At 42.6% G+C, this 17,664-nt stretch overlaps 1 protein-coding gene across 9 annotated transcripts in view; it reads right to left on the reverse strand.

Moving 5' to 3' along the window:
• The window catches only part of prpf4bb (pre-mRNA processing factor 4Bb), an 84,378-nt gene extending 67,857 nt beyond the window's left edge, over window positions 1-16,521 (reverse strand). For 7 of the 9 annotated variants that reach the window (XM_072283688.1, XM_072283689.1, XM_072283684.1 and 4 more), the window contains exon 1: window positions 10,113-10,220. In XM_072283688.1, the coding sequence (XP_072139789.1) occupies window positions 10,113-10,204 (92 nt within the window). In that variant the 5' untranslated portion in view covers window positions 10,205-10,220. Of the gene's footprint in view, window positions 1-10,112; window positions 10,222-16,387 lie in introns of those variants that run through there. The other 2 variants (XM_072283691.1, XM_072283685.1) reach the window with 2 other exon arrangements.
• Between the last annotated feature and the right edge of the window lie 1,143 nt (window positions 16,522-17,664).

Below are 17,664 nucleotides of genomic sequence, written 5' to 3' on the forward strand. Positions count from 1 at the left end.
TACCCTTAAGGTTAACCTCCAGGTTGAGTCGGTGGTGAAGAAGGCAAATGCAATGTTGGCATTCATTTCTAGAGGAATAGAGTATAGGAGCAGGGATGTGATGTTGAGGCTCTATAAGGCGCTGGTGAGACCTCACTTGGAGTACTGTGGGCAGTTTTGGTCTCCTTATTTAAGAAAGGATGTGCTGATGTTGGAGAGGGTACAGAGAAGATTCACTAGAATGATTCCGGGAATGAGAGAGTTAACATGAGGAAAGTTTGTTCGCTCTTGGACTGTATTCCTTGGAGTTTAGAAGAATGAGGGGAGACCTCAGAAACATTTCGAATGTTGAAAGGCATGGACAGAGTGGATGTGGCAAAGTTGTTTCCCATGATAGAGGAGTCTAGTACTAGAGGGCATGACTTAAGGATTGAAGGGCGCCCATTCAGAACAGAAATGCAAAGAAATTTTTTTAGCCAGAGGATGGTGAATCTATGGAATTTGTTGCCATGGGCCGCAGTGGAGGCCAAGTCATTGGGTGTATTTAAGGCAGAGATTGATAGGTATCTGAGTAGCCAGGGCATCAAAGGTTATGGTGAGAAGGCAGGGGAGTGGGACTAAATGGGAGAATGGATCAGCTCATGATAAAATGGCAGAGCAGACTCGATGGGCCGAATGGCTGACTTCTGCTCCTTTGTCTTATGGTCTTGTGACTCAATGCATCATTTTGGAATACTAAACAAGTCTACAAATCTATATCTCAGTCAAACTTGCAAAATACAAAAATCAGCCTCAACTGCATTAACTCAAAGTAGGTATTAAAAACGGAGCTAAGTTGTAAATGAATCCACTCAAAAAGTTAGACTTATCACGCAAGAAAGCAAACTGCTCTCTTAGCCTGTTCTGATGCTTTCTACAAGTTATACTTGGAGATCTCACTGAAATAATTATATTTCAACAAGTTTAAATCTGTAGTACTACTCAATTAAAAAGTACCCATTTAAATTGTAAAGTAACAGCAAGCATATTTTAATATCATGGATTACATAATAATTGCTATCAACATGTCAGTTATTTCTAGCATAAACTGATCAGAAGGCAGTTTGTAGCTATCAGATATACTTCAAAATTAATGTGTGAATAAGTCAACTCAGGAATGCAGACTTAGCAAATCAGTCTTTTATTGTTACATTATTTTTACCTTTGGGAAATGACCTGTATCCACAGAATCTCAGAATAGTTTAATACAAGGTGTTGTTCCTCCAACCTGAGTGTGGCTTCATCTTGGCAGTAGAGGAGGCCGTGGAGAGACATATCAGAATGGGAATGGGACGTGGAATTAAAATGTGTGGCCACTGGGAGATCCTGCTTTCTCTGGCGGACAGAGCGTAGGTGTTCAGCAAAACAGTCTCCCAGCCTGCGTTGGGTTCAGCGAAACGGTCTCCCAGCCTGTGAGTCGGCTGGGGTGATATACTGCATCCGGTGCTCCTGATGCGGCCTTTTATGTATTGGCAAGACCCGACACAGGCTGGGAGACCGTTTCACTGAACACCTACACTCTGTCCGCCAGAGAAAGCAGGATCTCCCAGTGGCCACACATTTTAATTCACGTCCCATCCCCATTCTGATATGTCTATCCACGGCCTCCTCTACTGTAAAGATGAAGCCACACTCAGGTTGGAGGAACAACACCTTATATTCCGTCTGGGTAGCCTCTAACCTGATGGCATGAACATTGACTTTTCTAACTTCCGTTAATGCCCCACCACCCCATCCGCTATTATTTCTTCTTTGTTATTATTATAATATGTGTACATGCATATATTCTCTCTCGCTCCCCTTTTTCTCCCTCTGTCCCTCTCACTATACTCCTTGTCCATCCTCTGGGTTTTCCTCCTCTCCCCCTCTCTTTTTCCCTGGGCCTCCTGTCCCATGATCCTCTCATATCCCTTTTGCCAATCAACTTTCCGGCTCTTGGCTCCATCCCTCCCCCTCCTGTCTTCTCCTATCATTTTGGATCTCCCCCTCCCCCTCTCAAATCTCTTACTATCTCTTTTCTCAGTTAGTCCTGACAAAGGGTCCCGGCCCGAAACGTCGACTGTACCTCTTCCTAGAGATGCTGCCCAGCACAGTACAGGCCTTTCAGACCACAAAGCTGTGTCGAACACGTACATATTTTAGAAATTACCTAGGGTTACCCATAGCCCTCCAGCTCTCTAAGCTCCATGTACCTATCCAAGAATCTCTTAAAAGACCCTGTTGTATCCGCCTCTACCACAGTCGCCGACAGCCCATTCCACGCACTCACCACTCTCTGCAAGATAAAAGAAAACTTACCTCTAACATCCCCACTGTACCAACTTCCAAGCACCTTAAAACGGTGCCCTCTCGTGTTAGCCATGTTAGCCCTGGGAAAACACCTCTGACTATCCACATGATCAATGCCTCTCATCAACTTATACACCTCAGTCAGGACACATCTCATCCTCTGTCGCTCCAAGGAGAAAAGGACAAGTTCACTCAACCTATTCTCATAGGCCATTCTCTCCAATCCAGGCAACATCCCTGTAAATCTCCTCTGCACCCTTTCTATGGTTTCCACATCCTTCCTGTAGTGAGGTGACTAGAACTAAGCACAGTACTCCTAGTGGGGTAACATTAATTGTAGCATTCTCTCTTGGCTCATTAACTCAATCCCACAATTGAAGAAGGCCAATGCACCGTATACCTTCTTAACCACACAGTCAACCTGCACAGCAGCTTTGAGTGTCCTATGGACTTGGAACCCAAGATCCCTCTGATCCTCCACACTGCCAAGAGTCTTAACATTAATACTATATCCTGCCATCGTATTTGACCTACCAAAATGAACCACCTCACACTTATCTGGGTTGAACTCCATCTGCCACTTCTCAGCCCAGTTTTGCATTCTATCGATGTCCTGCTGTAACCTCTGACAGTCCTCCACACTATCCACAGCACCCTCAACCTTTTGTCATCAGCAAATTTACTAACCCATCCCTTCACTTCCTCATCCAGGTCATTTATAAAAATCACAAAGAGAAGGGGTCCCAGAACAGATCCCTGCGGCACACCACTGGTCACTGACCTCCATGAAGAATATGACCCGCTTACAATCACACTTTGCCTTCTGTGGGCAAGTCAATTCTGGATCCACAAAGCAAGGTCCCCTTGGATCCCATGCCTCCTTACTTTCTCAATAAGCCTTCCATGGGGTACCTTGTCAAATGCCTTGCTGAAATCCACATACACTACATCTAATGTTCTGCCTTCATCAATGTATTTAGTCACATCCTCAAAAAATTCAATCAGGCTCATCAGGCACGACCTGTCTTTGACAAAACCAAGCTGGCTATTCCTAACCCTATTACGTCTCTCCAAATGTTCATAAATTCGGCCTCTTAGGATCTTCTCCATCAGCTTACTCCACTGAAGTAAGGCTCACTGGTCTATAATTTCTTGGGCTATCTCTACTCCCTTTCTTGAATAAGGCTACAACATCTGCAACCCTCCAATCCTCCAGAACCTCCCCCATTCCCATTGAGGATGCAAAAATCATCGCCAGAGGCTCAGCAATCTCTTCTCTTGTCTCCCACAGCAGCCTGGGGTACAGCTCATCCAGTCCCAGAGGCTTATCCAACTTGATGCTTTCCAAAAGCTCCAGCACAGCCCCTTTCTTAACATCTATATGCTTAAACTTTTCAATCCGCTGTAAGTCATCCCTACAATCGCCAAGATCCTTTTCCATAGTGAATACTGAAGCAAAGTACTCACTAGGTACCTCAGCTATCTCCTCCTGTTCCATACACACCTTTCCACTGTCACACTTGATTGGTCCTATTCTCTCACGTCTTATCCTCTTGCTCTTCACATACTGGCAGATTGCCTTGGGATTTTCCTTAATCCTGCTCGCCAAGGCCTTCTCATGGCCCCTTCTGGCTCCCCTAAATTCATTCCTAAGCTCTTTCATGCTTGCCTTATAATCTTTTAGATCTCTTATCATTACCTAGCTTTTTGAACCTTTCGTAAACTTTTTTCTTCTTGACTAGATTTTCAACAGCCTTTGCACACCATGGTTCCTGTACCCTACCATCATTTCCCTGTCTCATTGGAACGTACCCATGCAGAACTCCACACAAATATCTCCTGAACATCTGCCACATTTCTGCTGTACATTTCCTTGAGAACATCTGTTCCCAATTGATGCTTCCAAGTTGCTGCCTTACTCCAATTAAACACTTCCCTAACTTGGCTTTTCCTATCCCTCTCCAACACTATGGTAAAGGAGATAGAATTATGATCACTTTCTCCAAAATGCTCTCCCACTGAGAGACCTGACACCTGACCAGGTTCATTTTCCAATACCAGATCAAGTACCGCCTCTCCTCTTATAGGCTTATCTACATATTGTGTCAGGAAACCTTCCTGAACAGACCTAACAAACTCTACCCCATCTCTAGGGAGATGCCAATCAATATTAGGAAAATTAAAATCTCCCACCACAACAACCCTGTTATTATTGCATCTTTCCAGAATCTATCTCCCTATCTGCTCTTTGATGTCCCTGTTACTATTGGGTGATCTATATGTAAAAAAAACACCCAGTAGAGTTATTGACCCCTTCCTGTTCCTAACTTCCACACACAGAGACTCCGGAGACTATCCCTTCATGACTTCCTCCTTTTCTGCAGCCGTGACACTATCTCTGATCAGCACTATCTCTTTTGCCTCTCTCCCTGTCCTTTCTGAAACATCTAAAGCCTGGCGCTCTAAGTAGCCATTCCTGCCTGAGCCATCCAAGACTCTGTAATGGCCACATCATAGCTCCAAGTATTGTTCCATGCTCTAAGCTCATCCGCTTTGTTCATGATACTCCTTGCATTAAAATAGACGCATCTCAAACTATCAGTCTGAGCGTATCACCTGCCTATCCTCCCTCTCACACTGTCTACAAGCTTTCTCAACTTGTGAGCCAATTGCCCCTTCCTCCGTCTCTTCAGTCTGGTTCCCATTTCCCAGGGATTCTAGTTTCTAGTTTACTTCTTTCACGTCTTTTTCGTTCAAATGCGGTTGTTACATTTGGTGCCTGTGATCTCCATTTTTGGTAGTGTGTTTTCAGGCTGACTGAGTAATCTGGTGTTTTGTTATTTCTGACGGTACTCGGTGATGTTTTGAGCATAGCATATGGTCTTGACGCCAAGAAGCCTGGCGACGGGGTGTGAACTCACACTCGACTCCCATTTCTCGCCAATCAAAGCATCAAGGAAGATTGAAATCAGAGGCAAGAGTGGGAGATGAATGAGTGTTCAGCAGCATCTACCAACCTCTTGCTCACTACTGCTGGAAGAAGATGTCTGCAATTGACTGTCTCCCTCTCACTCACTACTCCAGGGGAAGGTCCCAGCATTCAAGTGGTCTCTCTCTCCCTCGATACTGTCACAGTCCTGGATCTTGGGCAAGGTTCAATCAACTTGGTTTGAGGATTGGACTCTGAAGTTCACTTTATGATGCGCTTCTGGTTGCTCCATTTTTGTTGCTATTTTGATCGGGCCAGCCTGTAGATAATGAACAATACATCGCTAGATTGAACTGAACTGAACACGCCTGGACCCTTGGTGTTTCATACTCTGTTTTTCACTTGATTTTTTTGTTGTTTGCGTGATTAGTGTTTGTTTTTTTTTGCATATGAGGTGGTGGCTGATGTTTTTTTGCTTTTAACAGGGTCCGTGGTTTTAATTGTTTTGTGGCTGTCTGTGACAAGACCATAAGGTATAGGAGCAAAGGTAGGCCATTCGGCCTATCAAATCCGCTCCGACATTCAATCATGGGCTGATCCAATTCTTCTAATCATCCCCACTCCCCTGCCTTCTCCCCATACCCTTTGATGCCCTGGATAATCAAGAACCCATCTATCTCTGCCTTAAATGACTTGGCCTTCACAGCTGCTTGTGGCAACAAATCCCACAGATTTACCACCCTCTGACTAAAGTAATTTCTCCGCATCTCTAAATGGATGTCCTTCAATCCTGAAATCATGCCCTCTTGTCCTGGACTCCCCTATCTAATCTGTACTGGCCTTCTAACATTCAGAATGTTTCTATGAGATCTCCCCTCATTCTCCTGAACTCCAGGGAATACAGCCCAAGAGCTGCCCGACATTCCTCACACAGTAACCCTTTCATTCTTGGAATCATTCTCGTGAATCTTCTCGGAACCCTCTCCAATGTCAGTATATCCTTTCTAAAATAAGGAGCCCAAAACTGTACACAATACTCCAAATGTGGTCTCACGAGTGCCTTTTAGAGCCTCAACATCACATCCCTGCTCTTGTATTCTATAACTCTAGAAATAAATGCCAACATTGCATTTGCCTTCTTCACACCAACTCAACCTGGAGGTTAACCTTTAGGGTATCCTGCACAAGGACTCCCAAGTCCCTCTGCATCTCTGCATTTTGAATTCTCTCCCCATCTAAATAAAAATCTGCCTGTTTATTTCTTCCACCAAGGTGCATGACCATACACTTTCCAACATTGTATTTAATTTTCCACTTCTTTACCCTAAACTATCCAAGTCTCTCTATAGGCTCTCCGTTTCCTCAACACTACCCGCTCCTCCACCTATCTTTGTCCTGTCGGCAAATTTAGCCACAAATCTATTAATCCCATAGTCCAAATCATTGACATACATCGTAAGAAGCAGCAGTCCCAACACAGACCCCTGTGGAACTCCACTGGTAACCGGCTGTCAGCCAGAATAGGATCCCTTTATTCCCACTCTGTTTTCTGTCAATCAGCCAATGCTCACCCACACTAGTATCTACCGCATCTCCTTTGGCTACCCTGCTTGTAGTTCCCTCAAAAAATTGCAGTAGGTTAGTCAGGCAGGATTTTCCTTTCAAGAAACCAGGCTGGCTTTGGCCTATCTTGTCATGTGCCTCCAGGTACTCCTTAACGTCATCCTTAAAAGACGAATCACAGGGTTAGTTTGAAACCTGTACAGATGACCTGAGGTCAGCAATAAGGAAGTGGGAGGGGGGTGTGGAAGAGAGCAAGAGAGGTGCAAATTTCCACATTTAATTCAAAATGGGTTTGGAGAGTCACACGCAATATAGCTATCAAAAAATCACTGGGGTTCAAGACTTATCCTGTTAATGGACAGTGTAGTAAACATAACATTTTTATAAGTGATGTCAGGGTGATGAGAAAAGAGAGGAGAACAGGGCAAAGAGTAAATATTCTGGATTTGTAAGCATAATACAAGGTGATCATGTTTGAGGACAATACTAAACAAGATATAGGGGAATCAGGGAAAGGCAGTTCAAACAAATTAAATGTTATAAAACAGGAGTGGCCAAAGCAATGGTGGAAGAATTTCAATACAAATAAATATACAATATTACACGTTGAAAGAAGGACACACTATATATGCCACTAATCGATGCCGATGAGTCTAATACAACTCACATGACTAAATTTCCTAAAAACAGTTATTACAATACTGTTTGTACTAATAAGTTAGTACTTCAACGGTCACAAAACATTTTGGGACAACTGTAGCAGTGCAGGCAACAGCCTTTTGTCAAAGCCATGTGTCTAACTAAAGCAGGGCATCATAAAAAAATTTGTACAAGCAGTGCAAAAAACTTTACGATTCACCTTTAAGATTGAACTTAACAACTTCAATCAACTCTAGCTGACAAAATGCCAGGAAGAGCTACATGACTTATTTTCAATGTTACAGTTAAGTAGTTGAAAATCTCAGTTAGTCTGGAAAGGAGATAGGACTTTATTAACAGGTACACAAAAGGTTAATCCAGTGTTTCCCAAACTTTTTAAGCCCAACATCCCCCAAAGCACCTTCATACTTGCCAACACCCCCAAAGCACAATATACTTCCTGGTGCCCCCCATAGTGTAAAGATTCTGCTTTACATTTTTTTTATTTGTCTTTAACCCTAGCTTACACAGTACCTGAGCACTGTACAACAGCTTCGATATCAATGTCATCCTTGAGCTTGATGGTTTTTAGCAAGAGTTGAAATATCTGGTTCAAGTTGTGACAGCAAAAACCTTAAATCCTCACTTGTTTCTGCTTTTTTTGTGAGTATCTGGTTCACTGCACTGAAGTCTCTTTCAACAAGTAAAGAAGCAATGAAGAGCAAAGACGAGGAAGCTTCGTATGACAGTGTAGCCACATAATACAAAAGCCGATATGTTTGAATAGCATTGTTGCTTCTTCAGCATTCTGAATTTCAATAATTTTTTCTGACAAGCTCTCTTCCTGTTCTTTCACCTTGCAAAGAAATGGGTTAATTACCCAGTCTGGAAGATCCAGATCGTTCAAATCTTTAAAATAATTCGCAACGTCCTTCTTCAGTGACTGCAGGTATAAGGAGTACTCCTGTAAATCACCAGCTGTGAAAGAGAGTGCCATACTTTCCATTCAGGGAGTCTATGAGAACATTCTTCTCGCAATGCTTTGCTTATGTATTTTCAATTTTCCAATAAAAGTGGACAATGCTCTTTTTGCCCAGATTAAATTGAAATTCTCACCCTGCAGTTTCATATTTTGAATGTTCATTTTGTCATACAGATTGGCTAGGTATGCCACATCTCCACGGAGAAGTTCAATCTTATTTCCCAAGCTCATCGACTTTGAGCAAAAATCCAACCAGCGTCAAAAAGATCAAAGAAACATCTTAAGCAGCAGCCTTTTGACAGCCAATGTACTTCAGAATGAAGAAGCGATTAAACTCTTCATCATTATACTGGCATAACAGATTAAATATTCTGCTATTTAATGGATGAGTTTTAATTTTGTTGAGAGCAGACATTACAAGAATCATGCCTGAAAAAAGTTGCTGGCTGAGCTTTTTAGTTGCGAGATGCTGACGATGAATTACACAATGGATTACAAACAGACTTAGAATTCTTTTTTCATAAATGCGACTAAACCAGCATGGTGACCTGTCATATATGGTGTTCTATCTGTTGCACAAGAAATCATTCCCCTAACCAAAATGCCTTTATCCTCAATATACAATTTTGAGATTGCCAGAGATTTATATTTGTTTTTAAACTTTTTACAAAACAATCTCTTCATAAACTTTTCCATTTTTGACGAACCATAATATGCCATTAGCAATGCCTCATTGTCTCGCACAGTTGACTCATCCAGTTGTATCCCAAATTTTGTTTTTGGAGCTCTGTGCATAGTTGATATTCAATGTCTTCACTCATTTAGTCAATACGATAAGCTATAGAGTTATTACTCAGAGGAATTGATTTTAAAATACTGGTTTCCATTTTGAGAACAGTGGTGAGCACTTCTGATACAGCAGGCATTATTAATCTTTCACCAATTGTGGGATTTCCCACAGTTTACTAGCAGTTTGGAAATGTAATGAGACACAATGAGACTAACTATCAAGCAACACACAGAATGCTGGAGAACTCACTAGGCCAGGCAGCACCTAGGAAAGAGTACAGTTAACATTTTGGGCCAAAACCTTTCGGCAGGACTGGAGAAAAAAGCTGAGTAGATTTAAAAGGTGGAGGAAGGAGGAGATAAACCCAAGGTGATAGGTGAAACCAGAAGGGGGAGGGGATGTCAAAAAGAGCAGGGAAGTAAATTGGTGCAAGAGACAGAAGGCCATGGAAAAAAAGGGATGGGGGGGGAGGGTTTGAGAGCACCAGAGGGAAGTGATGGATAGGCAAGAAGACAAGGTGAGAGAGGGAAAAAGGGATGGGAAATGGTGAAGGAGAGGGGAGGGATGGGGGGGCATTACAGAAAGTTCAAGAAATTAATGTTCATGCCATCAGGTTGGAGGCTACCCAAATGGTATACATGGTGCAGTTTCTCTAACTTAAGTGAGGCCTCATCAGGACAGTGGAGGAGACCATGGATAGACATGTCAGAATGGGGATGGGAAGTGGAATTAAAATGGGTGGCCATGAGGCGATCCCGACTTTTCCAGCAGTCGGAGCGTAGGTGCTCAAAATAGCAGTCTCCCAATATACATCGGATCTCACTGATATACAGGAGGCCATACCGGGAGCGCCAGACACAGTATATGACCCAAACAGACTAACAGATGAAGTATCGCCTCACCTGGAAGGACTGTTTGGGGCCAATATCAAGGCCATTTTTAGCTTTCTTGGCAAACGACTCAAGTGTGCAATGCCTTTCAAATGCTTCTTCATCTTCTGGAACTGAGTAATACCGTAAGAAGTCTTTTCAGGGTGTCGTTTACGGGAGTGTTCCTGCAATCTTGACAATAGAGTATCACAAGTAAGACATATAGGGTGTCGCTTACCTGACGGTAATGGAATAAAACCATACTCAAGGTACATAACATTGTATTGATACACTTTCTGTAGTTTCTGTTTCTTAGGATTAGAATTCAAGGCTTCATCACCTTCAGAAACAGATCGTGCTGTACGTATTTATCCATCATTAACAGGGCTAAACGAAAATAAAAAATCAACACAAATGGGGAAAATGCCTATCGGATACTGATGATGGTAGCGAGTTAGCACGGTCGGTGCCTCAAGTTAGGGTGCCACTTAATTCCCCCCCCCCCAGCAAGAATTTTCAACACCCTCTTAGGACACTCAACCGCCCCCCTGGTGGGGGGGGGGGGGGGGAGTACTCCCTTCATTGGGAATCACTAGGGGTTAACCCAACATATTCAATTATGGGAATAGAACATGCTGTAACTTAGGAAGCATATTTCCCACAGGGCACCTGACAATTCCTTTAAGAGTGACCAAAAAGAAAAATCCAGTTAAGAATGAAAACACATCTCTTGAGAAATTCAAGATACTAATTGGGAAAATGCTGGGATCAATCAGGATCAATGACTTAAGATATTCAAGCAGCTTCAAGATGCCATCAGGGCATCTCATCCTATCTGATAAGCATCCCATTATTCACTCACTCCACCAGCAACACACAGGATGCACTGCAACTCACTGAGATTTCTTCCAAATCCATCACCTCTACCAGCCAGAAAGACAAGAACACAACACACTACCTGGAAGTTACACACCATCTTGACTTGAAAATATAGCATCATTCCTTTATTGACGCTGTGTCAAAATCCAGACTCTCTCTGCTACCCTTCATGGAGTACAGTGATTCGAGAAGGCAGCTAGCTCACCACTGCCTTCTCAAGGGGCAATTAAATGGCGGCTCAGGCTGCAAAGTCTACATCTCATGAATGAATAAAAAAAGGACTGAACTTCAGTCCCTTTGGTTATTAGACTATAAGATATGGGAGCAGAATTAGACCATTTGGCCTATTACGTGTGCTCCACTTTTCCTCTCAGCCCCAATCTCCTGCCTCCTCCCTGTATCCCTCGTGCCCAGACCAATCAACAATCTATCATTCTCTATAAGACCATAAGGTATGGAAGCAGAACTAGTTGGCAATTTTCCTAAAATGTCTCAAATATGCATTTTTCAAAAATATTAACACCAGAGACATACATGGTCTCAATGCAAACACTATAACTGCAAGTAAATGATGTCACCTTCTAAATGGAAGCTCTCACAGATCTGAGTTTCTTTGTGAAGAGGTGACCAACAGGATTCAAGATAGCAGGAAAGAAGATGTTGGAAAGGCCCTTCACAAGCTGGTCTGGAAGATTAGGACATGTAGTTTCCAGGGTAAGCTAGCTAATTAGACTCAAAATTGGCTTGATGTTTGGAGGTGGAGAGCTATTTTTCAGGTTGCAGACCTGTAACAAGTTATGCGCCACAGGGTTCAGTGCTGGATGTCCTATTATTTGTCATATATGTTAATGATTTAGATGAGAATGTAAGCATAGTTAGTAATGGTGGTCTAGTGAACAGTAAGGAAGGTTACAACAAGATACTGATTAACTAGGAAAGTGAACAAAGGTATGGCACATGGAATTTAACTCAAACAAGCAAAAAGTGATATATTTTGGGAAGTTATAGACACAGTGAATCGCAAGGCCTTGGGGAGTGTTGTTGAACAAGAGACAATAGGGTGAAAATACATACATATTTACATCTAAGTGACAGCACAGGGAGGCCAGATAGTGAATAAGATGTATGGCATGCTTGCCTTCATCAGCTATGGCACTGAACACAAAAGTTTGGCCATCACATTACCATTTTATAAAACATTGGTTCGGATGTAGTTGGAGTATTCAGCGCAGTTCTGGTTGCCACATCATAGGAAGGATGTGATCAAGCTAGAGAGATTACAGAAAAGATTCATAAGGATGTTGCTGGGACTGAAGGGCATGAGTGAAAAGGAAAGACAGGGAAGGCTGGGACAGTTTCCCCTGGTGCAAAGGAAGCATAGTGGTGACATTATAGAGGTTTATAAAATTATGAGGAGCATTAATGAGGTAGACAGTCAGGGACTTTTTTCCCCAAGGAGGTCATAGGTTTGAGGAGAGAGGAGAACGAGTTAAAGCCAATCTGAAAGGAAACTGTTTCCACTTAGAGGGAGGTAAGCAAATAGAAAAAGTTGCCAGAGGTGGTGGTAGAGGCAGGTATAATTATAACTTTTAAAAGACATTTGGACAGGTACATGGATTGGAACGGTTTGGAGCAGGAACCTCTCAATTAATAACAAGGGTCCACGGCATTAAAAAAAGGCTGGAAACACCTGGTTTAGAGGAATTTAGGCCAAATGCAGGCAAACAGGATTAGCTTCAATGGCATCTCAACCAGCACAGATGGCTGAGCTAAAAATCCTGCTTTATGAACCTAAAAAATACCGGAGATGTATAACTTGGGTGCTATAATATACATTGAATGTATGTAAAATTCAGCTTCTCTCACACCAACAAACCTTTGCCCAAGCTTGATGAATTCTGTTATTTTTCATAAAATCAGTCCACCTCACAAGAAACAGTAATGCACTGATGCCCGGATAAATCAGGCTAAAAATGAATAATTTAGACCATAAGATATATTAGCAGAATTAGGCCATTTGGCCCATTGAGTCTGCTCCACCATTTTATCATGGCTGATCCAATTTTTTCTCTCAGCCCAATATCCTGCCTCCTCCCGAAATCTCTTCATGCCCTGACCAATCAAGAATCTATCAACCTCTGTCTTAAATGTAAAGAATTGGCCTCCACAGCTGTCAAAAACTCCACAGATGGCAAAAAATTCCACAGATTCATCACTCTCTGGTTAAATAAATTCCTCATCTCTGGGCTGTCTCCTCTGGTCTTAGACACCATACGAAATATCTTCTCCACATCCACTCTAACAGGACCCTCACCATTTGATAGGTCTCAATGAGGTCACCTTTCACTATTTGATAGGTTTCAACGAAGTCACCCCTTACTCTTCTAAATTCTAGTGAATACAGGCCATCGAATGCTCTTCATATGACAAGCCATTCAATCCTAGAAACATTTTCGTGAAACTCCTTTGAACCCCCTCCAGTTTCAGCACATCTTTCTAAGGTAAGGGGCCCAAGGGAGGCCTTACCAGTGCTTTATAAAGTCTCAACATTACATCTTTGCTTTTATATTCTAGTCCTCTTTAAACGAATGCTAACATTGCCTTTGCCTTCCAACCTAAAAATTAACCTTAGGGAATCCTGCAAAAGGACTCCCAAATCCCTTTGTGCCTCATTTTTTTGTATTTTCACTCCAATTAGAAAACAGTCAACCCTTTCATTTCTTCTACCAAAGTGCATGACCATACACTTCCCAACACTGTATTCCATCTGCCATTTCTTTGTTCATTCTCCTAATCCAAGTCCTTCTGTAGCCTCTCTACTTCCTCAAAACTATCTGCCCCTCCACCTTCATATTGTCTGCAAACTCTCCAACAAAGCCATCAATTCCATCATCGAAATCATTGATATATAACATAAAAAGAATTGGTCGCAACACAGACCCCTGTGGATCACCACTAGTCACTGGCAGCCAACCAGAAAATGCTCACTTTCTTCCCACTCTTTGCCTCCTGCCAATCAGACACTGCTTTATCCATGCTAGAGTCTTTCCTGTAATATCATGGCCTCGTACCTTGTTAAGCAGCCTCGTGTAGCACCTTGTCGAAGGCCTTCTGAAAATCCAAGTACACTAAATCAACTGATTCTCCTTTGACTATCCTGCTTGTTATCTCTTCAAAGAATTCCAACAGGTTTGTCAGACAAGATTTTCCCTTTAAATTAGCACCCAACTCCTTGAACTCCCTATGCAGAACCTTGTCCCTCATCCTGCTCACGTCATTGGTACCTACATGGACCACAACTTCTGGCTTTCACCATCCCAGTTACAAATACTGAGGACTGGACCCGAAATATCCTGGAGCCTGGCACCCAGGAAACACTGGCTCCTTAAACCCTCTCCCTTTCCTGACTGTCACAGAGCCTCCTGTTTCCTGCACCTGGGTGTAACTGCCTTTCTATGTCCTACCTATCATCCTTCAGCATCCCAAATGATCCGGGGTTCATCCAGTTCCAGCTCTAATCCCTTAACGCGGATTGTTAGAAGCTACCGCTGGATGCATTTCTCGCAGTTGTAGTCGTCAGGGACACAGAAGGTCTCCTTGCCTTCCCACATCCTGCAAGAGGAGAATTCAACTATCCTGTCTGGGCTTTTTACTATCTAGCTGAGCAGATAGAAAGAAGAGGGGAAATAAAAACTTAATCTAGAGCTTTTCTTTCTTTTGCTTTCTCTGACCGAAGCCCCTCTTCTCTGAAGCCTCAAAAGAGCTAATGCCTCAAAATCACCACTCTGAGTCTGTCCGCTCAGACGATGGCCGCTGCACTTGCCCCTGCCTTCCTATAATTTGCTCTTGCTAATCAATCGCAAATGGCGACTGGTCGCTGGTCAAAGCTCTTTCACCGTACTGACCCACTGCTGCCTTTTGTACTCTGGCAGTGGACCTGATTGAAATCCCGTCCTCTCAAAACTGCCAATGTCTGACATGCCAGAACTCACTTTAAAACAAAACACTTATTGCAATTTTTGTTTCTATCAAGTTTGGATTCAGAATCAGTTTTCAAAATACACAGGATAAAAGCAGAGTTCTCAGATTTGCAGGCTATTTCTGCACACACAAAAATATCATTATATACTAATGTGGTCACACGGGGAAAGATCCTCAATGCTCCCAACTTTGAATGTTAAAAACACTTTGAAAACAAGCTTAGAAATTTAACTTAAAAAAAGACACCACACTGACTGTTTTAGTTTTGAGAGTGGTACGAGAGAATGGACCTGCTCAAGTATAATACTCTCACTTACACAGTGGTTATGAACTCCAAGAGACGTTCAAATGCAACGCCATCCAACACAAAACAGAAATAGTATTACACCAGGGGATCCAGCTTTCATACACAACATTAATTTGTTTGCTTGCTAACTAGAATTATCGATCAATTTTCAACTACCAGTCTAAAATATTAACTTTCTCTCTTGCCACAAATACCATCCGACCTGCTGGGGAGCTCCAGATTTCTTTTTCAACAATCACAAATGTAGATTATTTGATGTTTGTGCTTAAACCATCAAATATAATTCTGAATCAACACCTTAAATTCCTGAAAACTCATTATAATATCTTAAGGCAGTAGCACAAAATTTAAATAAATGTTGCTTTTGTTTACATATGTCCACAATGTCATTTTTTCCTACACACTTGGAGAGGCCAACGTCTACTCCAATAATAACTCATAAGACTATAATTAGTTCATAATGGACACTGGTCAAGTAAGGAAAAGAAACAGGTCACTTTATTGAAGTGTTACTGACCTGAAAAAAATTACTGTCCACAGATGCTGTGCCCCACTGAGCATATCCCGCATTTTGTTTTATTTCATATGTCTAACAGCTGAGATATTTTATTTGAGAATTAAACAAAAAGTTAACTGTCAGATAGCAAACAAACAAGAGGCGGGCACGACCTCAAAATGAAGGGGCATTTGCAAAACGACCTATGTAGAAAAGAACAATAATTAAACAAACCCAAAAATGCTGAAGCTTTCAGCAGGTCAGGCGGCTTCTATGTAAGGAGAAAGAATAACCAACAAAACTGAAGTTAATGAGATAGAGGTGCCTTGAGATTAAGGACAGAGAATTAGCTCTGATCCTTTGCGCTCCAAACGCTATCAGTACGCGCCGAGCAAGATGGAAAGGCGCCGGCACACAACAACTGCGGGCACCAGAGGGCATGTAGTCCGGGCCCGATAGCAGGGGGAGGGTAGTGGGGAGCGTGCTGTGCCGCCTGCTACACCAGGCCGCACGTTATTATTTAAACCACAAACAGCGCGGCTCACTCCCACACGAGGTTTGGTGGCAGGTATTTATTTAAATTCTCTATAACGCTCACTCGCCGCTGACCCTTATTATCAACAAAGAGATCTGGCTTTCTCTTACTCTTCCTGCGCGGCGGCCACTAATCGCTCATTCGTACTCCAGTCCGCCTCCTGTTCCTGGCTCTGAACATCCGCCATTTCACCGGGACCGTCTCTAACCACCAGCTTTAATCCTCCACAATCCCATAATGCTTCGAAACAGTCCTCCAGCATCCCACAATCCAAACCAACAGTTCACCCACAACGAACAAACTGCGCATGCTCGGGGAGATGATATTTATTGCTCCATATGTCTGTATCATGTCCTGGCTGTGGGACTGAAGGCATAGTTAGCACAATGTGTGTGTAAATCTCTTTGTTTTGTTTACCATGTTCAGGGAGTGTGCTGCTGAGGTCCAGGTAGTGAGACTTAGTTAATGCTCAATCAGCTAAATACATTCTTGGTACCTGAGTAAGAGGTTACAACGTTTGAAAATTCTCATTGAAAGCAGTAATAAGCGAAGATAAAGGCGATTTATCTTGTTTTGAAATATCTTGTTTTTTAAAGTTATTTCTGAACATGCGTGAGTTAATATTTGATTATGATGGTGCTGCTGTCATGCCTCAATGACTCACTCAGTAGCACTTACATTCGCTGTGATGTTGTACTATGAGAGTTTAGTGATGAAACATATCAACTCTTGCCTGAAAAGTGCCTTGGATTCTCTCTAATTGACCTACCGTCACAACAGGTCCACAGCAGACGTGGTTTCGTTGGCTCAACCCTGAACGTCTGAACAGCGAAAGTATAGTATATACTCTTTATCGACTACGGCTCAGAATTCATACTGTCATCCCCTCAAAGCTAATCAATAAGCTTAAAGAACTTGGTCTCAATACCTCTCTGGATCCTCGATTTCCTCACTTGCAGACCCCAGTCAGTTCGGATTAGCAAAAACATCTCCACAATCTCCATCAGCACAGGTGCACTACAAGGTTGTGTGCTTATTCCCCTGCCCTACTTGCTTTATACTTATGACTGTGAGGCTAAGCACAGCTCCAATGCCATACTTAGGTTTGCTAACAGCACCACTGTTATAGGCCGAATCAAAGGTGGTGACAAATCAGGATGTAGGATGGAGATTGAAAATCTGGTTGAGTGTTCCCACAACAAAAATCCTTCACTCAATATCAGCAAGACCAAGGAGCTAATTATTGACTTCAGGAGGAGGAAACCAGAGGTCCAGGAGCCAGTCTGCATCAGATGATCAGAGGTGGAGAGGTCAGAAACTTTACATTCCTCAGTGTTATCATTTCAGAAGATTTGTCCTGTGTCCAACCATTACAAAAAAGTGCCAT

This window comes from Mobula birostris, chromosome 19 (assembly GCF_030028105.1).
Source record: "Mobula birostris isolate sMobBir1 chromosome 19, sMobBir1.hap1, whole genome shotgun sequence".
Lineage (NCBI taxonomy): Eukaryota > Metazoa > Chordata > Chondrichthyes > Myliobatiformes > Myliobatidae > Mobula > Mobula birostris.